Genomic DNA, 27187 nt, shown 5'->3' with positions numbered 1-27187 from the left:
TGAAATGAAGAAAGAGAAGATTTAGGCTGAATATATGGAAGAGACTTAGGGTGATATCTGTTAGAACCTAAAACAAACTTGTTTTAAGCACAGCTGTGAAATATGGCTGGGACTCAACTTTGTTATAATAATATTTCTTCTTTCCTGAATAGACCAAACCATAATTCTTATATTTATACTGCGGAATTTTAACCTAGGGTGTTACCTGAGTTTAAACACTGTTCCTTAACAGGTTTATAATCTAATTGGGTGGGGAGTATTTCACACAGGCAAGAAGAAACATTTCTGTAATGCATTTGGGCCGCAGCCATGTTTCACAGTCATGTTCAAACAGGATTATTTTTGTAATGTAGATGGCGGCCCTGAGGTTGTAAAAAGACTTTTTTGAGAGAAATGGTGGAAAACTAGATTGGACAAAGCAGTAGACAGTGTACCATAGGGAACACCTGTCCTGGCAGGAGATAAACTAGATGTTCTAATATGTCCCTTCGTTTACTAGTTCCTGTTGGACAAATTCTGTGGTCCCTGACTAAGGAAAACTCTCAACAGAGACTGCAGAATTTGGCACTTTAACCTTAAAATGGCTACTTCTTTTTTTCTGGTCTTTTCTATTTTGTGTTCTTCCTTTATCTTCTAAGTTTAGATTCTCCTATAAAAATAATCTTCCTTTGAGGATACACAATCTGTATTGCTTGTGAACCCATACAATAAATCTGTGAGCTAAAATTCCTAGATTGTAGATTTGTTTGGTTTTGTTTTTTTGTAGGGCTATCGATTTAATCGCAGTGAACTCATGTGATTAACTTAAAAAAATTAATCATGATTAAAAAAATTAATTGCACTGTTATGCAATAGAATACCAAATGAAATTTATGAAATATTTTGATGTTTTTCTACATTTTCAAGTATATTGATTTCTATTACAGCACAGAATACAAAAGTGTACAGTGCTCACTTTATATTATTATTTTTGATTACCAATATTTCCACTGTAAAAATGATAAACAAAAGAAATAATATTTTTCAGTTTGCCTCATACAAGTACTGTAGTGCAATCTCTTTATCATGAAAGCGTAACTTACAAATGCAGATTTTTTTAGTGCAGTTATGTAACAAAAAATAAACAGTGTAAAACTTTAGAGCCTAAAAGTCCACTCAGTCCTACTTCTTGTTCAGCCAATTGCTAAGACAAACAAGTTTGTTTACATTTACAGGAGCTAGTGCTGCCTGCTTCTTATTTACAATGTCCCTGAAAGTGAGAACAGGCATGCCCCTTCATGCTTTGGCCACCATTTCAGAGGATATGCTTCCATGCTGATGATGATCATTAAAACCATAATGCATTAAATAGATTTGTGACTGAACTCCTTGGGGGAGAATTGTATGTCTCCTGTTTTGTTTTACCCGCATTCTGCCGTATATTTCATGTTCTAGCAGTCTCGGATGATGACCCAGCACGTTTGCTTTAAGAACACTTTCACAGCAGATTTGACAAAATGCAAAGAAGGTACCAATGTGAGATTTCTAAAAATAGCTACAGCACTCGACCCAAGTTTTAAGAATCTGAAGTGCCTTCCAAAATCTGAAAGGGACAAGGGGTGGAGCATACTTTCAGAAGCCTTAAAAGAGCAACACTCAGATGTGGAAACTACAGAACCCGAACCACCAAAAAGGAAAATCAGTCTTCTGCTGGTGGGATCTGACTCAGATGATGAAAATGAACATGTCGGTGTGTTCTGCTTTGGATCCTTATCGAGCCGAACCCGCCATCAGCGTGGACGCATGTCCTCTGGAATGGTGGTTGAAGCATGAAGGAACATATGAATCTTTAGCACATCTGGCACATAAATGTCTTGCGACGCAAGCTACAACAGTGCCATGCAAACGCCTGTTCTCACTTTCAGGTGACATTGTAAACAAGAAGTGGGCAGCATTGTCTCCTACCAATTGTAACCGAACTTGTTTGCCTGAGTAATTGGCTGAAGTAGGACTGAGTGGACTTGTAGGCTCTAAAGTTATACATTATTTTATTTTTGAATACAGGGCTTTTTGTACATAATTCTACATTTGTAAGTTCAACTTTCATAATAAAGAGATTGCACTACAGCACTTGTATTGGGTGAATTGAAAAATATTTTCTTTTGTTTTTTACAGTGCAAATATTTATAATCAAAAATAAATATAAAGCGAGCACTGTACACTTTGTATTCTGTGTTTAATTGAAATCAATATATTTGAAAATGTAGAAAACATCCAAAAATATTTAAATAAATTTTGTTCTATTATTGTTTAACAGCGCAATTAATTGCGATTAATGTTTTTTAATTGCGCTATTAAGCGTGATTGATTTTTTTAATTGCTTGACAGCACTATATTTTTGTTTGGTTTTTGTTCACATTTACTATATGCTTGCAAAGACGCCTAAAGTTGATATAAGGAATAACTTCCCAGGTACATCTGTACACCTAAACTTGTCCTCGAACGAATGGAAAGTCATTGTCTGATCAACTCAAATATGTGTGATCATGTGTCCTTCAACTCACATTAGCCTACACAAGGTGAAGTGAGGGGAGGAAATTTTTTTATCTTTATAATATCAAAAGTATACTACTGTAAATCTTCTATACAAATTATAGCCACCGTCACAAAGACAATTGGACATTTAACGAGGAAGATGGGTCTTCTGTAGAAAAGCACTAAGGGAATTAAGGTCTGAGTCATCTTCACGTCTTACTGCAGGAGTGAAACACAAGTGAATGTTAGCCGTCCACCTATTCGACCCCTCAAATTATTGAAATGGTGGGTCACATTTTGATGCCCTTATTCACACTGAATCATACTTTACTTCTCTAAAAATCCCATTGACTGCAGTAGGACTACTTGTAGAGTAAGGTGGAATTCAGGCTGAGTAGGGGTCTCAGAATCTGGGCCTATCTAGCAGCTGTATTAAATTCTTTTAGGAGGGCTCTGAAATGTTTTGGACTAATATGCAACACAACCTTCTGAAAAGCTGGTTAAGTAATCTGCTTCCTATAAGTGAAAATGAGTTTAGAGATCTCCTCCTAGTCCTAAATGAACATCTGTCCACGTCACAACGTTTCACAGAGTAAGAGCAGTTGCCAGTTCTTGCTCAAGAGTGGCATAAGACTGAAATTGCCCACGGTGCTAAGACTCAGAATTGAATAGATTGGCCACATTCTGCCCTTAGTTATACCCAGTGGAGTTGCATAGGTATAACTGTGGAAGGAATTTGACTCGCAGTATGGCGTTTGTATGGTATGTTATGCAGAATAAAAGTGTGTGTGGGGGAAGCATTTTTGTTTTGTTTTTAATCCTGGCTTTTAGGATTCACTTACGTAATCAGAAAAGCCAGGATTTATGTGGAAGAAAATGAAAACTCTATTTATGACAAAATATTTTACATCGTGGGAGTTGCATTGCAAATTAAAGACTGTGAGGTTCATTTACAAAAAAAAATTGTTTTCATTGGCAAGTAGGATGCATATAGGTGGAGTTTCAGCATACTGAAATTTTGTTTTGTTCATACAAGAGCTGATCATGGACAAAAGCTGAAATTTTCAGACAGAAAATGTTCATATATACCCCTCCATGCCCTTCACCTCTCCCCTCCCCCAATCATCAGGTAATTTGCCTTTAAAATAGATATATTTGCAGTTTTCATTTTAACTCAATGGGGCAGATCCTCAGTTGGTGTAAATTGCAATAGCTCTATTAAAGTCAACGGAACTTCACCAGTTAACACTAGCTGAGGATCTTGTCGAGTAGTGTCATTGTAGACTAATATCGGGAATAAATGCATAGCCACATTTTTTATGATTTTTTTTAAATACCTTCTGGTCAAGCATGTTGCACACTAGCTTTTGTTGAGCAGCTACAATAATTTCTTCTGTAACCCCTATCCTGCACTTGTCCCTCCCTATTGGTTTGCTATTTCCTCATTGTGTCATATCATACTAGATGGCATGATCCCTCTATAAGGATCTTCCACAATCTTATTTGTTCTGCAAAGTGTCTAGCATATTTTTGAGTGCTGTGAAATAACAAATAATTCAGACCCTCACAATGCTGAAATTAAATGCTACCCAGTTGTGTATTCATGCTGCTGTTTTTTGCTGGTATTGCAAAAACAACAAATAATGCAATAGGCTGTTCTTTTTAAAAGTTAGTGATTTTTGTTACATAAGAGATTGTAATGTGGCTCTGGGGGACAGACGACATTTGACATCCTGAGATAAAATGTTACCTTTGTTTGTTTTTGTCTGAGGTCAGCATAGGGATTTTTCTTCTTAAACTCACATTTAGTTTTTCTTTAATCCTTGAAAGATTTCTCACTGACTTCTTTAGCAACAATGTAATGGAAAACTTGTAGCCGTACATAACTAGACATTTCAGGTCCTGTTCTCTCTGGGGTATGTGTGTATATAATACTTCTAGAGTTAGACACACCCGTCATGCGGATAACAGACCCATTTGTTAGCAAAGTAAAATGGTACAGTGAGGCCTTGTCTACACTGTGGGGGGGATTGATCTAAGTTATGCAACTTCAGCTACGTGAATAACGTAGTTGAAGTCGACGTACTTAGATTTACTTACTGCGGTGTCTTCACTGAGGTAGTCGACTGCTGACACTCCCCCATCGACTGCACCTACACTTCTCACTCTGGTGGAGTACAGGAGTCGACGGGAGAGCACTCGGCGGTCGATTTATCTTCACTAGATGTGATAAATCGACCCCCGCTGGATCGATTGCTCTGGAGGTAAGTGTAGACATGCCCTTAGAAACTATCTACCTTGAAGTGATAGAAATTCTTTCAGTTTTTGAGTCATGGTTCCTGTCTGGTATAATGCCAAATGGATTGTGTAATGAAGAATTTAAAAGATAATAGGAAAAGGCCCATTTTTAACAATAACCCACAAAGAAGACCAGCTAAATAAGTTTTATAAACACACCCTTTAAAATTTATTTTTAATGTACATTTAAAACCCTCGTTTAATTTTTAATTTATTTTTTCTGTTTGCCTGCAAGTGTTTATAGTGCCTGCAACATTAAAGGTAAATTTGCAGTATTATTAAAAGGGTACATTTGAAAATATGTAATAAACTTGTTTGTTTCCTTTTAACCAGGAGGTAAAGCAAGCTTTATGTTAAAAGTCCATCCTCTAGAGAAGTATCCAGTGGACCTTTATTATTTAGTTGATGTCTCAGCTTCTATGCACGACAACATAGAAAAATTAAATTCTGTTGGATTTGATTTATCTAAAAAGATGGCAAATATTTCCGTTGATTTTCGACTTGGCTTTGGATCATATGTGGACAAGACTGCATCACCCTATATTAGCATTCACCCAGAAAGAATCCATAATCAGTGCCGGTATGTAATGATGTGTGTTTATTTGGGAAATGCCAAGTGACAAAAAATGTATAAATAATAAGTTAATTAAACATGTTATGCTACATTATAATTTTTTTTAAACTTCACAGTGAGTCTTTCTCTTTGATATCAGGTTGGTTTCCCAGCAATGTTCGGTTTCTAAGAAAAAAAGGCTTCTTTCACGCAGTATTCGGTGGTTATTTTTAAAATTTCAGAACCGCTTAAGACATACGTTTTGTACATTTTACATATGCTTTTGTGTTTAAAACAGTCAGATGTTGTGATTGATTATTTTACATGTTTATTTCCTAGGTACAGTACTTTCAAAACTTGGGTGTTAAAATGCTTCCCTTGAAATTTTCGCTTTCATCCCTGTAATACATATTTCTCCCTTTCTATTTAACAAACAAAATAAGAACCTTTTGGGTTTGCTTCTGCCATTCTTACTTGGCCAGACCCCCATTTTCCCCAAGTGAGAAGTACAGGTTTGGACCAATTATTTTTGCATGTCACAGACATTATTCCTTGTATTCAACATGCATGTAAGGTGAGGGATCACTTTCCGTAACCTCTACAGAACAAGACTCCACACAACAAATCCAAATTCCCTTATAGGTAAATCAGATTGTTTATGAATAATTAATATTAATCTTTTTTACATCATATATACTCGTTGCTACATATTAGCTCTGTTGTAAGGGCCTGAGTCCATTTAATCAGTGGGCATCTTTTCAGTTATTTCATGGGCTTTGGATAAGGAACTGTGTCTCTGAATTATTTAAGCACTTATGTATGTGCCTCAGTCCCACTGAAGTCAGTGCTTAGCTATGTTGCAGAAAAAGGGCCTTAATCTATGGGTTCTGGAATCAGCCCAGCTATCTCTTCCTCAAAGCTTCCTTAACATAAAGTGGTAAAAATTGTTTAACCTCTGGGAATTTGAGAACTTACTCTTCCATCCATGTGGCTAGACAACTGTTATTAATCTCAGTGTGAGGTATATGCATGTTTATGCCCTTTAGAGTTGATAGTTTTTAGGTTTTGATTCTGTAGCTCATAGTCATGTGAAATTGTTACAGGATCTGGTCCTTAGTGTGTAGTAGTTTTTTATCAGGACACAGAAACTTTGAATTTAAAGTCTAATTGTTCCCTTTCTTAGGGATTCCAAAGGGATAATGTGCTGTTTGAGGTTATACTGTCTCTTGCCATGTTTTGCTGTACATTAAATTCTATACTTCAGCATTGCTTATTTTTTGTTATGATTACATGAAAGCAATTAGGATTGGGTACACTTTTCACATAAATAGAAGAAAAAAGAACATAAACTATTTTTTGTTCAACATAAACTAGAAATATTTATAGTTCCAGTGAGTCTAATAAAGATTCTTTTATAAAAAAAACAAAATATATATTTTTCAAAATGGCTATGTTCACATGTTCGAAAAACCCACTTAGTACTGCAGTTATAAAAATTATTTTTAAATAATAATATAATATGTTGGGCTTGCTTTGTTTTCTCTTACAGTGATTATAATTTAGATTGTATGCCACCTCATGGCTACATTCATGTGCTCTCCCTGACTGACAACATAGCAGAGTTCAAAAATGCAGTGAATAAACAAAAGATCTCTGGGAATATTGATACACCTGAAGGGGGGTTTGATGCTATGCTTCAGGCAGCTGTGTGCCAGGTAAGGAGATTTCTGAACAAACAACTGAATGGCAGTTCAGCAACAGATGTGTATTTATCATTGTTTCTGTTCTCAATGATACTGAGCCCTTTATAATATAGCAATCATGCTCCTTATCATCTTTATGCCTGACAGAGGCATGACATTTCCCCCCAGCACCATTCCAATCTCCAAGCCATCATCAAGGCTCCCCTTGAAGTTCATTGTCCTTTTACTGGAGGAGGACTGAGTAGGGGAATCCCTTTCAGTGCTGATAATTGATGTGGCTCTTGTATGGGAAAAAAGGTTATTTAAAAATTAGGACTGTTGATTAATCGCAGTTAACTCACATCATTAACTCAAAAAATTAATCATGATTAAAAAAAATTAATCACGATTAATTGCCATTTTAATTGCATTGTTAAACAATAGAATACCAATTGAAATTTATTAAATATTTTAGATTTTCTACATTTTCAAATATATTAATTTCAAATACCACTCAGAATACAAAGTGTACAGTGCTCACTTTATATTATTATTTTTATTACAAATATTTGCACTGTAAAAACAATAAACAAAAGAAATAGTATTTTTCAATTGCCTCATACAAGTACCGTAATGTGAAATAGGTAAACAAGTACCCTTTATTGTGAAAGTGCAACTTACAAATGTAGATTTTTTTTTGGTTACATAACTGCACTCAAAAACAAAACAATGTAAAACTTTAGAGCCTACAAGACCACTCAGTCCTACTTCTTATTCAGCCAATCGCTAAGACAAACAAGTTTGTTTACATTTACGGGAGATAATGCTGCCAGCTCCTTATTTACAATGTCACCTGAAATTGAGAACAGGCGTTCACATGGCACTTTTGTAGCTGGCATTGTTAGGTATTTATGTGCCAGATATACTAAACATTCAAATGCCCCTTTATCTTTGGCCACCATTCCAGACGACATGCTTCCATGCTAATGACGCTCGTAAAAAAATAATGCATTCATTAAATTTTGACTGAACTCCTTGGGGAAGAATAGTATGTCTCCTTGACTGTTTTATCCGCGTTCTGTTACATATTTCATGTTCTAGCAGTCTCGGATGATGACCGAGCACATGTTGTTCGTTTTAAGAACACTTTCACTGCAGGTGTGACAAAACGCAAGGAAGGTACCAATATGAGATTTCTAAAGATAGCTACAGCTCTTAACCCAAGGTTTAAGAATCTGAAGTGCCTTCCAAAATCTGAAAGGGACAAGGGGTGGAGCATGCTTTCAGAAGTCTTAAAAGAGCAACACTCCGATACGGAAACTACAGATCCCGAACCATGAGAAAAGAAAATCAACCTTCTGCTGGTGGCATCTGACTCAGATGATGAAAGTGAACATGCGTTGGGTCTGTACTGCTTTGGATCATTATCTAGCAGAACCCGTCATCAGCATGGATGCATGTCCTCTGGAATGGTGGTTGAAGTATGAAGGGACATATGAATCTTTAGCACTTCTGGTACGTAAATATCTTGTGGCGTACGTTATAACAGTACCATGGGAATGCCTGTTCTCACTTTCAGGTGACATTGTAAACAAGAGGCAAGCAGCATTGTCTCCTGCAAATTTGAACAAACTTGTTTGTCTGAGTGACTGGCTGAACAAGCAGTAGGAGTGAGTGGACTTGTAGGCTCTAAAGTTTTACATTGTTTTATTTTTTAATGCCGTTATTTTTTTGTATATATTTCTACATTTGTAAGTTCAACTTTCATGATAAAGAGATTGCATTACAGTACTTGTTTTTGGTGAATTGAAAAATACTATTTATTTTGTTTTTTACAGCACAAACATTTGTAATAAAAATAAAGTGAACACTGTACACTTCGTATTCTGTGTTGTAATTTAAATCAATATATTTGAAAATGTAGAAAACATTCAAAAATATTTAAATAAATGGTATTCTATTCTTATTTAACAGTGTGATTAATCGCGATTCATTTTGTTAATCACTTGACAGCCCTTGTAAAAATGGCACTTTCCTACTTAACAGATTTGGTCCGTGTGTGTGTGATCCGCTGCTAGAGTGCTGATTTTGGTGACAAAAAATAAGTTTTACTGTGTCTTATTCCCGTTAGCACAGCAGAGTCAACACCGCAATGGGAGACAGAGTTGGGAGCAAGTTCTCCTGCATCAACAGTATTGTTTACTAAGCTCCAATCAATTGCATTTACACAAGTTATTAAAGGTGTAATTTAAAGCAGGAGTTGAACGAGTGTAACTGAGTGTCAGATTTGGCCTGAAAACTTTTATTATTGACAATGGAAAATTCCCATCTTGATTCTCCTATCATGGGTTGGATTTTCAGGGTTGGCAGTTAGAAAAAACTAACTGTAAAAATATAAACTGAACATATTTTATATTTGTAAATGATTGAGACACAATAATGATAAAATCCCACGTAACAGTTTTAGGCTCTTTAAAGAGCGGACCTGTTCTTCAGCTGGCCAAAGAAGGATCCCACTGAGCAATACAGAGTCCTCCCTCTACCTTTGTTCTAAGGGCTGTTCATGTGGTTTGAACTTCTAAAATCCTCCGTTTTAGCAAATATTTGAGGACTAAATTGTCATTGCCTTGTATGGTTTCAGCATACAGATGCATTTCAGTGTCAGTTCAATCTTGTAAAGAGTTTGTACTTTAAAAAAAAACAAAAAACCCACCTTACTGCATGCTTACAGAAACATCTTCATACTCTTGAATGAGGAAAGATCTACATGATTCATAAAGTTGAGTGCCATCCAGTCCTCTTACTTTTTGCTTTGTCAAGCAATGCAATTCCTGTCCAGCTTAGCAGTTAGGACTTCTGGACAATGGTACCGTTCAAGTCAAGAGGATCAGGCTTCTTTTCATGGTTCTTCTCTCTTATCCATTTATACATTTTCTTTTAGGAAAGGGGAATGAGTTGAGAGAATAATCACACAAAAAACACCCCACCAAAAACAGATTAACTGTGGGCTTCTTTATATTTAAAAGATAAATAGTGTAAAGCAGGAAAATAAACACAAAACATAGATATCCTATTCACATCTGCTACAAAAATTACTTTGAAGTACTGAAAGGATTTCTCGCATTTAAATGTTGATCACTGGATACATTCCATACTTCTGACATTCAAGTTCGAAAGGGGTTATATGCTCCCAAAAATAATAGAATGAAAACATTCATGAGTATAGACAGTCCTTCCTGTTAATTGAATTAACTAAATGGACTAAAATGGATAGGAACAATGTGCATTTTATAACAACAAGTGTGAGCTGTAAGTTAATTAATATGAACTAATTTTTCATAGAGCAGAACTTTCTAACTTGCTTTGAGTAGGAGACTCATTGCCAATTACCATCTTTACAAATTAGAGAGTGAATGAAAAATTCTGAGAGGAAAAATAAAAGATACCATATCACAATATGTTCTCTGGTCACTTAATTTTTACAAGTATAGTTTAGCTTAATTGTTTAGGATAATACTTCACAACCCACTCTTTTGCCATCCTTCAACTCACCATCCTTTGGTCTGTGCTTCTCAGAGTCATAGCTAATAAGTTTTGTGCAGCTCCATCGGGCATTTTATCCAATTATTTAATGGACTAATTTGGTAGAGCAGGCACCACAGCTAGAAGGAGACACAGGCCAGCTCTGCAGCTCCGCTGAATATATGCCTGGGTTGCCGAATGCATGGGTGTGATACATGATGCTGAACTTGATGTCATACATGATGCTGCCAGCAGCAGCGAGCAACCTGGCCGCAGCCAGCCCCACCTCTTCCTGCCCCTGCTCTGCCCCTGCCCCATTCCAACCCTTTCCCCCAAGCCCCCGCCTCTTTCTGGTTCTGCCCCGTCTCCCGAGCAACACTGGGAGCCAGCGGGGCGGAACAGGCTGGAGCCAGGTCGCTCGCTGCTGCTGATGCCAGGCCCCCGCTATTCCCCCAGTCCACCCTGGACCCTGTGTCCCCCTGAAGCGTGGGGCCCCCAAAGCACAGAGCCCCGGGCAGTTGCCCTGGTCTGTCCTGTGGACGGGACGGTTCTGCTTGGACCCTTTCTGGGCACCACCAAAAATTACACAAACCTGGCGCCCATGATTGATAGTTGTGATTTTTTTTCATGTTAAATTTTGTTTAGTAGACTGCAATATCCTAACTGATGCTATATTTTGTGTCCCTTTTGAGAAGCTGTGTAGTAAAAGGAATTTACAAAAAAAAAGTGTTTCTTTTATTTTGATTCTGGTATCATTAAGTATATTCAAAAATGTGTTGCATTCATACAGAAAATTGCTTTGTGCATTTCTTGTATGTAGTGATCTCAAATCAAAGAATTTTACAAACACTGTGCAGTTGAGTTGATAGGTACTAACATCACAAATGGAATTTTGCAGTTGTGTTGTACCAGCACATTGTATATTGCACAACAAATATTTCTGACTCAGTGTTTATGGGTTATTCCCCTTTTTTAAAAAAAAAAAGGTGGAGGGAGGCGGAGGAGAGGAGACAAGTCAATGGAAAATAAATCCATCTGCTCCAAGGTGGATCGAAACTAACAGAACTCATTTCTTGTGGACTTGCTAACCCTATGCCTCAATTATCTAAAGCATTTAAACATGTGCAGAACTTTGCTAAAAGAGTGCTTTTCAGGATAAATACCCAGCCCCATATGTAAAGAAGTGCTTTAACTACTTTATCTGCCTTGAGTGTGTGCTTACACTCAGCTTCAGTGTTTGTTTTGTTTTTAAGCAGTGCAGTACCTAAAAGTAGACTTACATTGGACTTCCATAGTCATATTTACCATTATAGAATTAAAAGAGTTACATTTCATTTTCATGAAATTTTTTTTTTCTTTTAGAGCCATATTGGTTGGCGCAAAGAAGCAAAGAGATTACTTCTTGTGATGACAGATCAGACCTCTCATCTGGCCCTTGATAGTAAATTGGCCGGGATAGTAATTCCCAATGATGGAAATTGCCATCTGAAAGATAATGTGTATATCAAAGCTACAAGTATGGTAAGGTATATGTCATACGCTCTTACCTTTGGGAAGCCAATGCATTGTCAAACTTAAAAATCAAGATTTTAAATTGGGACTAAACTGATGCTTCTACTTAAATTAGTAAAACATTAAGACCTGCCTTAGTAAGCAAGATGTGTAGGACCAAGAACAAGTGTGATGGAAGTAAAATTATTGACATCCTTTCTATCTGATGTAAAATATTTCAGTAATCCATTTTGGTGGGGTCAGCAGTGTTCTGCAAAGCACAATATAGTAAGGTATTTTTAGGAAGTAAGTTACCATCTGATAGATCACCTGCCTCTGTTGTATAGAATGTAAAAGGGAAGGAGGGAAATTATCATTTTGTTGCATTACTCTGCACGAGAATATGTTAGCAATTTGCAGGAGTCTTGCATTATATGGTAGGGACTCCTTCTAGTAAATCAAACAGTGATGACAGTGCTTTAAGGTCAGGGAGGATGCTTTGTGGCATTGAAGGGAGTAGAGGATAGGGCCTTGTAGAAATCAGGCAGGAAGGATGACGTATAATAGTAAGGAACTAATTCGATCTTGGCACACTAAAAGGAGTCTTGTGCCAGAGGGGTTTAAAGAGTTAGCAGAGATTTAGATACATCAGAATTCCACACGACATGACTTACTGTTTTATGTATTCATGCAAAAAATGCATCAAATACATTGGCATGCAATGATAACCTGTTTCTATTCAGCAGGCTTGTTTTAGCTTTCAAAAGTCTTCTTCAATAATGTATGAAAGATTCTATAGTTTTAGAAAGCAATTTTTCTCAGATTTGTAGGGTTTAGTGAAATTGCTTAATATTAGTTCAGTTGGGGGAATAGGAATCACTGCCTAACCCATACATTAGAATCATAGACTATCAGGGTTGGAAGAGACCTCAGGAGGTCATCTAGTCCAACCCCCTGCTCAAAGGACCAATCCCCAACTAAATCATCCCAGCCAGGGCTTTGTCAAGCCTGACCTTAAAAACTTCTAAGGAAGGAGATTCCACCACCTCCTTAGGTAACGCATTCCAGTGCTTCATCACCCTCCTAGTGAAAAAGTTTTTCCTAATATCGAACCTAAACCTCCCCCACTGCAACTTGAGACCATTATTCCTTGTTTTGTCATCTGCTACCACTGAGAAAAGTCTAGATCCATCCTCTTTGGATCCCCCTTTCAGGTAGTTGAAAGCAGCTATTAAATCCCCCCTCATTCTTCTCTTCCGCAGACTAAACAATCCCAGTTCCCTCAGCCTCTCCTCATAAGTCATGTGTTCCAGTCCCCTAATCATTTTTGTTGCCCTCCGCTGGACTCTTTCCAATTTTTCCACATCCTTCTTGTAGTGTGGGGCCCAAAACTGGACACAGTACTCCAGATGAGGCCTCACCAATGTCGAATAGAGGGGAACAATCACGTCCCTCGATCTGCTGGCAATGCCCCTACTTAATACATCCCAAAATGCCATTGGCCTTCTTGCCAACAAGGGCACACTGTTGACTCATATCTAGCATCTCGTCCACTGTAACCCCTAGGTCCTTTTCTGCAGAACTGCTGCCGAGCCATTCGGTCCCTAGTCTGTAGCGGTGCCTAGGATTCTTCCGTCCTAAGTGCAGGACTCTGCACTTGTCCTTGTTGAACCTCATCAGATTTCTTTTGGCCCAATCCTCTAATTTGTCTAGGTCCCTCTGTATCCTATCCCTACCCACCAGGGTATCTACCTCTCCTCCCAGTTTAGTGTCATCTGCAAACTTGCTGAGGGTGCAATCCACACCATCCTCCAGATCATTTGTGAAGATATTGAACAAAACAGGCCCAAGAACCAACCCTTGGGGCACTCCACTTGATACCGGCTGTCAACTAGACATGGAGCCATTGATCACTACCCATTGAGCCCGACAATCTAGCCAACTTTCTATCTACCTTATAGTCCATTCATCCAGCCCATACTTCTTTAACTTGCTGGCAAGAATACTGTGGGAGACTGTGTCAAAAGCTTTGCTAAAGTCAAGGAACAACACATCCACTGCTTTCCCTTCATCCACAGAGCCAGTTATCTCGTCATAGAAGACGATTAGATTAGTCAGGCATGACTTGCCCTTGGTGAATCCATGCTGACTATTCCGGATCACTTTCCTCTCCTCTAAGTGCTTCAGAATTTCATTACAGTCAAATAAGCAGATACCAGAAATATTAAATGGCGGGTGGGTCTTTGGTTTATGCAGTGCCATTGCAACACAGCATCGTCCATGAGACAAACATTGCCAACAGGCAACTTTGCTGCCTCCAGGAGCTCATACTGTAAGACACGCATTTAGCTGTAGTGTAAGATAGCAGTAGTCCCCATTAACTCAGTAGGAACGCCATCTGTATATGCCAGGGCTGATTTTGATCCCAAAAGCGCAGTGTACGCAGGAATGGCACAATAGAGCTAACAGTGCGTATGTACAAAAGCAGTAGAATACCTTCCAGAACAGCCACTTTGTGTTGTGTGACCATTGAAGCTGACATGCTTCTCGGAACAAGTGGGTGTTTAGAAGCTTGGCAGACTGACTGCAAGGCTGTTTGGATTTCAGATTATCTAATGTCCTTTTGTTAATTTACTCCTTCTGTCACCTTTTGTATATTTCCCCTTGCTTATCAGGCTTGTTTATTCCCCTTCGGCTAGCCTGTTTGGTTTCAGTGTTGTTATACTGCTCCAATGATGTAAACAACTATTCCATTTAATCTGTTTCATGAAAGTAATCCACAGGCATCCCTTCATCAGAACAGAAGACTATATACTTGTGAGTTATAGTATCTTTTCAGTTCCACTGGTGTGTGACCCCTTTTACTTCAGAGGAGTTGCACTACTATAACAGAGGAGAATTTGGCTCTGTATATTAAACAATTGCTTTAAATATAGATCTTTTCTCTGGTGCCAAAGACTCTTCTGATGTTCTAGATAGTCCATCTGTTACAAAGCAAGTTCATTGTTTTCTGTGATTGTCAAGAATTTAGCTGATAATTCAGTTTACAGCTGGAAACACCAGTATAAAACAAAACAAAAAATGAGCTTCTCTATTAAGCCAGGATGGCTGCTGATTGCAGAAAAAGTTTTAAATGATCTTTCTGAACTAAAGGCTTTTGTGGTCATACTCTTCTGTAGATGGATACTTCCAAATGGGGTCAAGCCTTGCCCTGAGTTTTTGTGACAGAGTTTTTGTGGAACAGGCAGTAGGTTTAGCCTCCCAAACCAAGTCATCCATGGATTTCCCCCAGTGAGGCATGTTTTGATACCACTGTTCTGCTGACCCTCTTTCCAGTTTTGCCATTGGCTGTTGCATGCAGACATGTAGGAAGATGTGTAGCAGCAAACATGGGAAAGAGTTTCTCTGCACTCTGGATCTTTCACGATTTCAGACTTTTTGGAATAGATGTGATACAGCAGCATAATGCTTATCCATGCAGGGCTGCTGTGCAGTTTCCTACGCAAATTGTTGCTGTGTTTTTCTCCATACAGAGTACATGGCATGTCTGGTGGTCCCTGCCAGCCTGATCTTACAGATGGAAAAGATTTAGTACAGCGGTTCTCAAACTGTGGGTTGGGACTCTGTTTTAAAGGGGTTGCCAGGGCTGGCGTTAGACTTGCTGGGGCCCAGGGCTGAAGCTGAAGCCCGAGCCCCACCGCCCCGGGGCCAAAGCCGAAGCCCAAGGGCTTCATTCCTGGGCAGCGAGGCCCAGATTACAGGCCTCCCACCTGCGTCTGAAACCTTTGGGCTTCGGCTTCACCCCCCACCCAGGGCAGGCTTTGGCTTTGGTTTCTCCTCCATCCCCTTCCCGCCTGGGGCAGCGGGGCTCAAGTGATCTCAGGCTTCGGTCCCCTCTCCTGGGGCCGTGTAGTAACTTTTGTTGTCAGAAGGGGGTTGCGGTGCAATGAAGTTTGAGAACTGCTGATCTAGTAGATCATTAGGTTCTCATTTGTGCACTACAGACTGCTTCCTTGCCCTTTTAATAAATCAAATTTGTTGTGGCTTCTTCTAAGCATGCCCAGCAAGGTGTTGGGAGAGATAGAGATTGATGCTGTTTATTGCTTATAGAACACCTGAACAGACTGATTGGTTAGGTGATTCTGATTTTCTAATTACTGTAGGAATAGGGTTGTCTGATCTTGTCTACCCTGTTTTTGATGGAGGTTTCCTTTTATTCTGCCTTTAATTAAGGGACTCACTTTTTAATAAGATATTTTAAAATCTGGTGGAAAAGTCCTCCTCACCATTGATTAAGTTTTACTTTCTTGATACCTTTGATAATCCTACTTATCCTCTAGTCACCTAGAGACCCTTCCAAGAAAAACAGACACAGACCTGACTTTCTAATAAAACAAGCAAAAACAAAAAAGAAAACTTCTGCATTGGTGTAGAAAGAAGGCATGACTGTTTTTCCTCTTTGAAAATACATCCTACAAAAGAAAAAGCACTCACACCTATTTGTGTTTTGGTTTTATTTTTCTCCCTTATAGATCACTTTCCAACAATATTTTTTACAAAGTAGAGGAGCCATTTGCCATCAGGCTGTATTCCTACTAGCCTCTAGAAATAAACTAGGGAATAATAGAAGAAAGAGTAATTGGTGTGTTCTGTTTTCACTTAGCTGTGCCACTTAAGAGGATTCCGCCTTATTTACATACAAATACTTGCCTTTAAGACAGAAATTGTTTCCAGTTTGCCACTTTTTTCCTTTGCTTCTTTCTGGCCTTTAAAGGTCCCCATGAGTGATGGGAGGAAAGGAGACTCTTTCCTTTTTTGATTAGAAATGTCCTTGTTTCACTCCCTCACCTTATCCCCTGAAATATTTAATATCTCTGAAATTATTTTCTAAATTCAAGAAAACAGTAGGTTCGAGTAGGAAAAGAGCAATGATGTAACTAAAACTAGACAGGCTGTCTCAAAATGGAGTACATTTTCTTGGCTAGTAGAGAGAAAAGATAAGATAAAAAACATAAAACATAGTAAGATTCTTACAGGAAGCAAAATGGGGTCAATGACTAATCCTGTTGCCAGCTGTGCCTTGTTACGATATTGTAATATGTTTGTAATATAATAGAAAATTAGCGCTCTCTGGAATTTTCTGTTGACATTTTTTACTTTGGCTTTATTTTTTTAAAATAAGAAACACGTTTTCAAACTCATCTAAAATGATATTTTAATACATGATATAACAAATTCAGACATTACAATGAGTTAAAATGAAAATATAGGTAGCCTGTAGTTGCACTTATAAAGTAACTAGCTGAGGCATAGACTTGAGACCCAATCCTACAAACTGTTACATGCATAAGACTTCAGTGAGCCCCATCTAAGTAAGAGTTTGTGTCATCAGGCCTAAGAGCCCAGTCCTGCTCCCACAGAACTCGTTAAGAGCTTTTGCCATTGATTTTAGATTTGCCTCTGGCTGACTTTGCTTGAATGTTTGTTCCTGCAGTTTGACTACTGGGCTGGGCCTCACCATCTCGGAAATAGAGCTGAGTGAATAACTGATTTTTTAGTTCAGTGGTCAAACCAAAAAATCTGGAAAAAAATTGGTTTATTTCAAACCACAATTGATTTTTTATTTCCCCCTGCATCCTCCAACTGGAAAAATTTCAGTTTTGGTTCAAAACTGTTTTGATCTTTTCAAAATTGTTTTCCTCCTCTTTTTTTAAAAATGTATTTATTTTTTTATTCAGCCAAAACTGAATTCAACCCAAATTCATAAACTGCATTTTACCAGCTGTACTAAGCCTTGTCTACACTAGAACATTTTGGTGTTGCAACTCTATAAAAAGCACCTTGCATCCATTCACACAATTCCTCTCCTTTGGTGAATGGGCTTTCAAAAAGTCTGCTGTTATGACTGCACTTGATCTGAGTAAAGCTAAGCACTGTTTCACCCAACATGTTTTGCTGCTGTGCTAGTATAAACAGGAGCTGTTGCAGCTGCAATCGTACAGTTGGTCTTCCCATTGATATCCCATAGTGATCCTAATAAATGACATCTCCACAACTTCCTCCCCTTCCCCCGATCCGTACAGGCCAACGGTACTGGTTGGGTTGTCCCATCTTATAAAGGCACAGAGACCTATTATAAGTAGACTTTATTTCAGTTTTCTCATTAGTTTTTCTACAGTAGTCTATACAGGAGGAGTTTTGTGGAAATGCCACATGGGGCTACCAAAATAACTTTTATTCCAAAGTTTGCTACAAAGAGGTGCAAAAGGGTCATTTTCCCTTGTTAGATCTGATTTCCTTGCAGGACTTTGATCTAGCCAGTGTGTGTCTGCCTGAGTGGTGGGCCCCCAAGGGTGTTGCTAAGTCAGTCCGGGGTGGGTGGGCGCGATGTGAATAGGAAGAAAGCCGTGGTCGGGATGGGTTCTATAACTCCTGTTACCTTACTCCAGCAATGGTGGGTAAGGTGCATCCTCCTGCAGTTGGATTATAAGCTTCCTCCCTTCCCTCCCTGCCACAAGTGAAAGTAGCTGCTTATTGGCACTAGCGCAGCTATTCTCTGCTTCCATGACCACCTCATTTGTCAATAACAGGCATGTGCCCTTACGGAAACACCACCAAATACCCCAAGCTCTATGTCCTTACCACTTTCATCATCCTGAGTAGTATGTCGTCTTCAGGTAACAAGGGAATGTAGAAGTTTGGGAGCAAACAGAAGAAGGGAAACAAACAATGAAAAAGAAGCTGAAAAATGAGACAAGATATGGGTAGTGTCAGGAGAAAACAGGCATAGAAAAATACAAGAGAGGTGTGGGGGAGGAAGGTTAATAGGCAACAACTGTGGTGCCAGTGCCCATAAAGCAATGCCATGGAAGATGGTGTCTCTATCAAAAGGTTGAGAAGCATTGAACCAAGTCCTGATTAATTTCCCTGTACTTTACCATGAATCATATGTGTTTAATTTAATTTTTAAGTATTCAAAGATTGGAATAACTCCCAAGTATGTTTATTTTACTGCTCAGAGACCACAGAATATGATTAACATGGGTTTTGTCTACCAAAACTGAAGTCTTTTATAGTTTATTATATTTTTCAGGAGCATCCATCGCTTGGGCAACTTTCTGAAAAACTGATAGACAACAACATCAATGTTATCTTTGCAGTTCAAGGAAACCAGTTTCACTGGTATAAGGTGTGATAAAAATCATAATTGCAATTGATTTCTTTTTAAAAAGTGCAGTCTTAAGATTATAAATGTGAATAAATTATTGCATTTTTCATAGGATCTTTTGCCTCTGTTGCCTGGTACTGTCGCAAGACAAATAGAATCACAAGCAGCTAATCTCAATGATTTGGTGGTAGAAGCCTATCAGGTGTGTTTCCCGTGAAGATTTTGTATTGTTTTTTTTTCTTGTTTGTGCGGTTTTCTTACATATAATAAACTACAGCCTAAGGCTGAGATTTTCAAGTGCCTAGGGCAGTTAGGTGCCCAACTCCTATTGAAAGTCCATAGGAGTTGAGTGCCTGGCTCCTTTGAAATTCCTAGCATGAGGTCCATATCTGGTGAACATTGTAAGTGACCTATTCCTCTGATAGTTAGGATGGGTTCTCAGTTTATTGGTGCCTTAATTGCTCCTGACTGTCCCAAGGAATCCTTTGCACTGGTTGTCATGCTACTTCCTAGGAAGTGGTTTGTGGGTTTAGGTGCATTTTCTGTGTCTCCGCCTTCCTTAACTTTTTTCTGTCACTTCTGCCTTTTCTAATTTTTTTCCTTTTTGGTCTCTCTTTTTTTCTCCCTCTTAGTTCTATATTCTATCTCTGTTCCCTCCTTTATCCTCTTACTTTTTACCCATTCTGTTTTCCTATACATATGCTTTCTTTTTTAGCTGTTTTTCCCAAAACCAATATTACATAAAGGCTAAGAAATGTAATACAAAACTATAGATATTGCATCTGCGATATGGATGTATATTACAACATTTTTTTACTTGTAGGAGTTGGGAGTGTCTTATTTACTGATGTCCACTTGTGATATAGTCTTAAAGTAGGTTTTGCCATAGCAGGATAACTATGTTAAAATTGGACTTGCAAGGAGATCTCAGAGCATTTGACATCTTTTGTGTAAGGAAAAAGTTTTACAAACCATTGTCTTTTGAGGTCTGAGGATTATCAAGGCATACCAAATAAGTCACTAACATATGTCACTGCACATTTAACTTGCAGTGCTGTTAAAGGCAAACACTATGAAATAGCCAAAGACAGACAAAATAGCGGGAGTTGAATTGATACAAATCAGTTTTTCAGTGAATTTAATCTGTGTTGTGTCTTCTCTGATCATGTTAATTTTGAAAGGTGATTTCCAGAAAACTTCCAAGGTTTATGCTAAGCATCATTTGGTTAAGGCCACTGGCCTCTTTAGCATTCCATAGTATCAGTAGATTATTTCTTGCTATATCGTTTCTGACCAGTAACATGGCACATTTGTGTTAGTCATCAAATATCCTACCTCAATTTTTAGAAGATACCCCTGGACATAATGAGAAGAAATGAAAATTTCACAATGTAACCTTTTTGTTTTATCGAAGATTATTCAGGTCTTTCCTGCTCCATCCACCCACTCTCTCATCCTGTTTTTTACTTCTCAAATATCCATTATTTCTTTTCTTCCTTCCCTCCTCCCTTCCTTGTGGGTTTGGTACTTTCAGTTTTTAAAATGGTTCTAGCATGTGTGCTGCACAAATACATTGTGAACTGGCCTTGGATGTTTTGCCTTCCTGAAATCAAATGTGTTAATATAAGAAAATAAATGTAGTTGTTAATGTTAGATAGTGGGCGTTTTGCATTTGTGTTCTAAGCAGGGAAATCTATTGGCTTATATATGGAAAACACTGCCTGAAAATCCTTGGCTAAAAAACGATAGATGAGTCACTAATTTTCAGAGGTCAAAAAACATGTTTTCAGATTCATGTAATTTATCTTCCTTTTATAACAGCAAAAATGTCCAATTAAATATTTAAAACCCACTAAAATAGGGGAAAGTATACATATCACTTTTGTACAGATAGTAGTAGCTTTTAGCAATCAGTTTTAATAAATCTGTAATAAGCCAAATAGAAGAAATATTCCCTCTAAAATGAACAGGTGGACTCATTGCACAGTAGTGCAGTTTTTGATTATGTTGGGTTTTTGTTTCATATGACTGTAGCACTCAAATGCCCCAATCAGGATTGGCTAGTTGCCTGCTTAATACCATCTGTCCTGAATAAATCAGTTAGTATAATCCAGTAGCTTTTAGAATAACCTGAGGCTTGTCCTGAGAAAATTTTCCTAAGCAGATGCAAAATGTCATAAGAGGAAACTGTCAAGCTAATTTGGAACCCTTCCTGCTAGATAACAATAGATGCATACTTGCTCTTTTATTTAAAGAGTGCTGTTAAGACAGCATTGTCACTGCAATAACCAGTTTTTGTTACACACAGTCATTAGAATAGGTTTTTCAATGGTCATAAATACACAGTCACAAAAGTATGTAAAAATAGCAGGAAACTTGAATGTGGATACCCTAATCTTCTTCTTCGAGTGCTTGCTTATATCTAGTTCAATATAGTTGTGCGTATGTCACGTGCACGGTCGCTGGAAGTTTTCCCCCTGGTCGTAGCCATCAGGTCGATTCTGGTACCCCCTGGAGTGGCGCCTTCATGGTGTGGTATATAGGCACCTGCTGACCCACCACTTCCTCAGTTCCTTCTTCCCATCCATGACAGTCGCTGGAACACTCTCCTTCTCTTGCTCTGCATGCAAATACTCCTTAGTGGTTTCTTGTAAAATAGAGTGTAAATAGTTCAATTAGTTGGTAGTTAGCAAATAGTTAGATAAGATAGGGTATTTGTAAGCTCCTGCACCAAGGTGCTTACCACCAGGGTCTCGGGGCAAGCCTTGGTCTCAGAGCTTCAAATAGTGTGCAAAATGCCACAAGCCCATGCTGGTAAGCAACCCACATGACAGCTGCCTGAAGTGCCTGGGAGAGAGCCACATTCAGGAAAAATGCCGACTCTGTAAGAACATTAAGCCCGGGACTAAGAAGAAGAGAGACAATAGACTAAAATTTCTTTTAATGGAGGCAGCACTTTGCATCAAAACCCTCATTTAGAGAGGCTCAGTGAGACCCGGGATGCCTGGCACTGGTTATGTGGCACCCATACAGTTCCCCGACTGCCAAGAAGTCAACCCTGGCTTGTTGGCACTGCTCCCCATCACCAGTGCAGAAGAAAAGGACAAAGAAGTCGGACCGGGGACAATTCAATCTGAGAAAAGCCACAGACAGAGTGAGACCTGTGTTGGGCCACTCTCACATGGGCAGCAACCAGCCTGCACCGTTGACTTCAGCCGCGGGAAGGGACCTGTTGAGTCCGGTGCGCGTGGGCTCCCCACCTAGGGTAAGCCAGAGGTGACTCAACCCTAGAGACATATGAGGCAGTGAGAGGCCTTCTGTCCCTTCCAGCAGCTCCTCTAAGCCAAGGCCCATCGGTGGCAGCCCAGGTACTGTAGGAACCTGTCCCACAGAGGCAAGGGCTTGTCTTGGGCAAGCCGACAATAATGGTGAAGCACTGCCCGGCATCTCGCTCCTTCTCTAGTAGCCCCACTCCTCGCCGATTGCAGCCCCAGTGCCGGCTGCAATTCCGACACCCGGTCACGACCCTGGCACTGCTGCCCATTGAGGCGCTGATCACATTCCTGGAGCAAATCACCATTGAGGCACCGCTCCTCAACGCGGTTCCACTGCATGGCACTGATGGGTAGAGCACCGCCATGATCACTCAGGAGCGGGTCCTTGGGCTCCAAAGTTGCAGGCAGGGTCTTATACCTCACGACACAGCAGACATCAGGCGGACCTTGGGCATCCTGTGCTGGTGACCCAGGGGTTGGCACAGGCAACATGGCCACCTGCCCAGTGGCAGCTGCCACTACATTGGCCAATGTGGACTCCATGGGCAGCGCAAACCTACCAAGCCTCCCACATGGGTCGGTCCCACTTGGTGCCCTCAGAGGTGAGGGTACCTCCACCTTCCCCTTTGGAGAGGGGTTCAGTTCTGGGGGCAGAAATGGAGGAGGCCTAGGACACCCCCACAAGGGACCCACCAGCCATGGAGGACATGCAGTCCCAGATGACATTCCAAGCCTCCTCATCATCTTCTCCCACAAGGCAGTGGCAGGTATGTCCATAACACCCACGCAAGTTGATTACAGGGCCCATCAAGAGCTCTCGTATCGAGTGGTTCAGAACCTGAATGTACAAGTGAAGGAGATAGAGGAATTTGCTCTGGCCTTGGTGGACATATTGACATCCTCAGGTCCAGCTCGAGTGGCTCTACCTTTAAACGATGCCATTTTACAGCAAGGCAAACCCCTGCATCTCTCCAACCCACGGCTAAGAGAGTGGAACGAAAGTACTTTGTTCCCCTGAAGGGGTATGAGTACCTATATACTCATCCCCCGCTGGGTTCCCTAGTTGTGGCTGCTGCAAACAAGCGGGAAAGACAGGGACAACAAGAATCCTCGCCTAAGGCAAAGGAGGCCAGGAAACTAAACCTGTTGGGGAGAAAGTTCTACTCTACACAGGGCCTCCAACTGAGGATCTTGAACCACCAGGTCCTCGTAAGTTGTTATGACTTTAATTCATAGTCTGCCACGTTAAAGAGCTCTTACCGACAGAGTCTAGAGCAGAGTTCGCAGCTTTGATGGAGGAAGGCAAGCTGTAGCCCAGGCATCCATCCAGGCGGCCTTGATCCTGCAGATGCGGCAGCCCACACCACAGCCACAGTTGTAGTAATGAGACTGAGCTCTTGGCTCCAGTCCTCTGGACTCCCTCATGAGATCCAGAAAACAATTCAGGACCTGCTGTTTGAGGGAAATTCTCTCTTTTCAGATTAAATGGATGCCCGTATTCATAATCTGAAGGATTCCAGGGCCACTCTGACGTCGTTAGGACTTCACACACCAGCCCCGGCTCATAAACTTTATAAGCCCCAACCTATGGGCCGATTCTACCAGCCTCATCAACTGCAGAGGCAGGACTTTGGTCGGTAGAGGAACAAGGGCTTTCGGAGGAGGCATACACCTCACACCCCTTCAACATCCACGTCTATGCCCTCAAAACAACCGGCGGGGTCTAAGCAGTCATTTTGTGGGTGTGCCCAAGGATGGCACACCAGACCAAAGCCTGGATCTTACCTCTATGTTTGTGGCCCATTTGTCCCATTTTTACTGTGCCTGGATCAACATCACTTCAGACCATTAGGTGCTCCACACGGTAGAAGTGGGATATACCCTGCAGTTCATTTCTTCCCCTCCTTCCCACCCTCCCTCCCTGTCCCTCTTCAGGGACCCTGAGACTTCTGGCCCATGAAGTATAGTTGTTCCTAAGGGTGGGAGCCGTGGAAGTCATTTCTGTGGGGTTAAGAGACAAAGGGTTTTACTCACACTACTTCCTGATCCCGAAGGTCAACAGGGATCTCAGACCCATCCTAGACCTGCAGAACCTCAACAAGTTTATGAAGAAGTTGAAGTTCAGTATGGTCTTCCTAGCCTCTAATATTCCTTCCCTAAGATTCAGCTACCCTGTCGGCAGCTCCACAAGTATTCACAAAGTGCATGGCAGTGGTGGTGGCCTTTCTCAGGAGGCAAGGAGTGCAGGTCTTACCTGGATGACTGGCTGATCAAAAGTTGGTTGAGAGATGTGCTGGAAGAGCATATGAACCTCTTACAGTCCACTTTCAGGAACCTGGGGCTTCTGATAAACGAGCACAAGTCGATTTTCTCTCCTATTCAAAGGACAGAGTTCATAGGAGCGGTTCTCAACTCAAACCAGGCCAGAGCCTCCTGCCAGAGAACTGCCTCAAGGCCATCCAAGAGATCATAAATAGTCTGAAGTCCTTTACCATCACCAGGGCATGGAGATGCCTGAGGCTCCTGGGACATATGGCCTCTTGTACCTACGTGGTGCAGCATGCACAGCTCAGACTGCAGCCTCTCCAAGCATGGGTGGCATTGGGTAACCAGGCCATCACCCATTGGACGAGGTGATCACTCTTCCCTCAGCAGGAATGCTCACTCTCCAGTGGTGGCTGGACTGAGACACAGTGTGTGCCAGTATCTCCTTCACAAGGCCCACCCCTTCAATGTTGCTGGTCACCAACAGTTCGGACATGGGATGGGAAGCTCACTTGGGGAGTCCCCCTCAGGACTCAGGGCCTCTGGACGCCAGAGAAATTAGCCCTACATATCAATGTCAGGGAATTAAGAGCAGTGCACCCAGCCTGTCAGGCATTCTCTCACAACGTACATGGCAAATGCGTGTCACAACCACAATGTTTTATATAAATAAACAAGGGGGTGGGCTCGCTCTTTTCCCCCATGGCAGGAAGCGCTGAGGCTATGGGAGTACTGCATAGTCAATTCCATTCCCCTGGAAGCCTCCTGTCTACCAGGCACTCAGAACAGGCTGGCAGACCACCTGACAGATCCTTCACCAATCATCACGAGTGGTCCGTCTGACCAGACATCTTGAATGCAGTTTTCCAGAGGTCCGGGTTTCCCCAGGTGGAACTGTTTGCAACCAGATTTAACAGGAAATGCCTCCAGTTCTGTTCGTACCTGGGGCACAGCTCAGGCTCACTCTTGAATACCTTTCTCCTTCCCTGGAGAGGGAGGTTTCTCTACGCCTTTCCTCCCACACTGCTCATCCATAGGGTGTTGCTCAAGGTAAGGAGGGACAAAGATGCACATAATCCTTATAGCACCGGCATACCAGTCAGTCTTCTGGTGCTGCTGGACTTGATTGCCCAGCAGCACAGATGTATGCTCCACCCAAACCTGGAGTCCCCTATACTTGAAGGCCTGGAAGCTCCATGGCTGAGCGAGGCAGAACAGGACTGCTTGGCACTGGTGCGAGCTGTCCTTATGGGTATCAGAAAGCAGTCAACTAGAGTGGCCTATTTGGCTACGTGGAATAGGTTTATGCTGTGGTCACTGAAGAGAAAGATCCTACCTTTGGAGGCCCCACTGCCCGTTATCCTGGACTACCCATTCTACTTGAAGAAGGAAGGTCTTGCGGTATCGTCCATCAGGGTTCACTTAGCTGCAATCTCGGCCCCAGCGGTGAATGGCTGGTTGGTATTTTCAAACCTGATCTGTGCCCGATACTTGAAGGTATTAGAGCATTTGTATCCACAAGTGTGCCAGCCTCTGCCTCCTTCCGATCTCATCCTGGTAATGTTAAGACTGACAGGGCCACCGTTCGAGCCAATGGCAACATGCCCTTGCTCTACTTGTCCTGTAAGACAGTCTTCATGGTAGCCATTATTTTGGCCAGAAGAGTCTCAGAAAACTGAGCCCTCACCTCTGAACCACTGTATACAGTTTTCTTCAAGGACAAGGTCCAACTTTGACCACATCCGTCCTTCTTTCCGAAAGTGGTCTCTTATTTTCACAGTAACCAGGACATTTTTCTTCCCATATTCTATCCCAAGCCTCATGCTAATAGGCCTGAGCAGAGGTTACGGTCTCTGGACGTTAGATGCGCACCTTTTTACATAGAAAGGACCAAGCCATTCCAGAAGACCACTCAGCTTTTTGTCGCTATTGCAGAGAGGATGAAGGGGAATCCTTGCTCGACACAGAGAATCTCCTCGTGGATCACATCCTGCATCCGCACGTGCTACGATGTAGCTTAAGTGTCACCTCCACTCTTGCCACAATTCCGAATAAAGAATCCACACTCCACAAGATCCCAAGCCTCTTCAGCGGCATTTGTGGCTCGAGTCCCGATCCTGGATATCTGCAGGGCGGTGACCTGATCTTCTGTCTACACATTCACCTCGCACTATGCCATCACTCAACAGGTCAGAAATTCTGCAGCTTTTGGAACAGCAGTCCTCCAGTCTGTGTCTCAGCGAAACTCCAATCCCACCACCTGACTGATTGCTTGGGAATCACCTATATTGGCATGGATGTGAGCAAGCAATCAAAGAAGAAAAAATGGTCATTAACTTTTCTGTAACTGTTCTTTGAGATGTGTTGCTCGTGACCATTCCACAACCCACCCACCTACCCCTCTGTTGGAGTTGTCGGC

General features: G+C 40.9%; 1 protein-coding gene across 1 annotated transcript in view; it reads left to right on the top strand.

Moving 5' to 3' along the window:
* Window positions 1-27187, top strand: part of ITGB8 (integrin subunit beta 8) — a 65546-nt gene that overhangs the window by 25913 nt on the left and 12446 nt on the right. Inside the window, exons 4-8 of the mRNA XM_077809354.1 lie at window positions 5146-5392; window positions 6915-7080; window positions 11932-12090; window positions 19154-19249; window positions 19341-19430. Of these exons, the coding sequence (XP_077665480.1) occupies window positions 5146-5392; window positions 6915-7080; window positions 11932-12090; window positions 19154-19249; window positions 19341-19430 (758 nt within the window). The remainder of the gene's footprint in view (window positions 1-5145; window positions 5393-6914; window positions 7081-11931; window positions 12091-19153; window positions 19250-19340; window positions 19431-27187) is intronic.

This window comes from Eretmochelys imbricata, chromosome 2 (genome assembly GCF_965152235.1).
Source record: "Eretmochelys imbricata isolate rEreImb1 chromosome 2, rEreImb1.hap1, whole genome shotgun sequence".
Taxonomy (NCBI): domain Eukaryota; kingdom Metazoa; phylum Chordata; order Testudines; family Cheloniidae; genus Eretmochelys; species Eretmochelys imbricata.
This window is presented reverse-complemented; position numbering and strand designations above follow the sequence as displayed.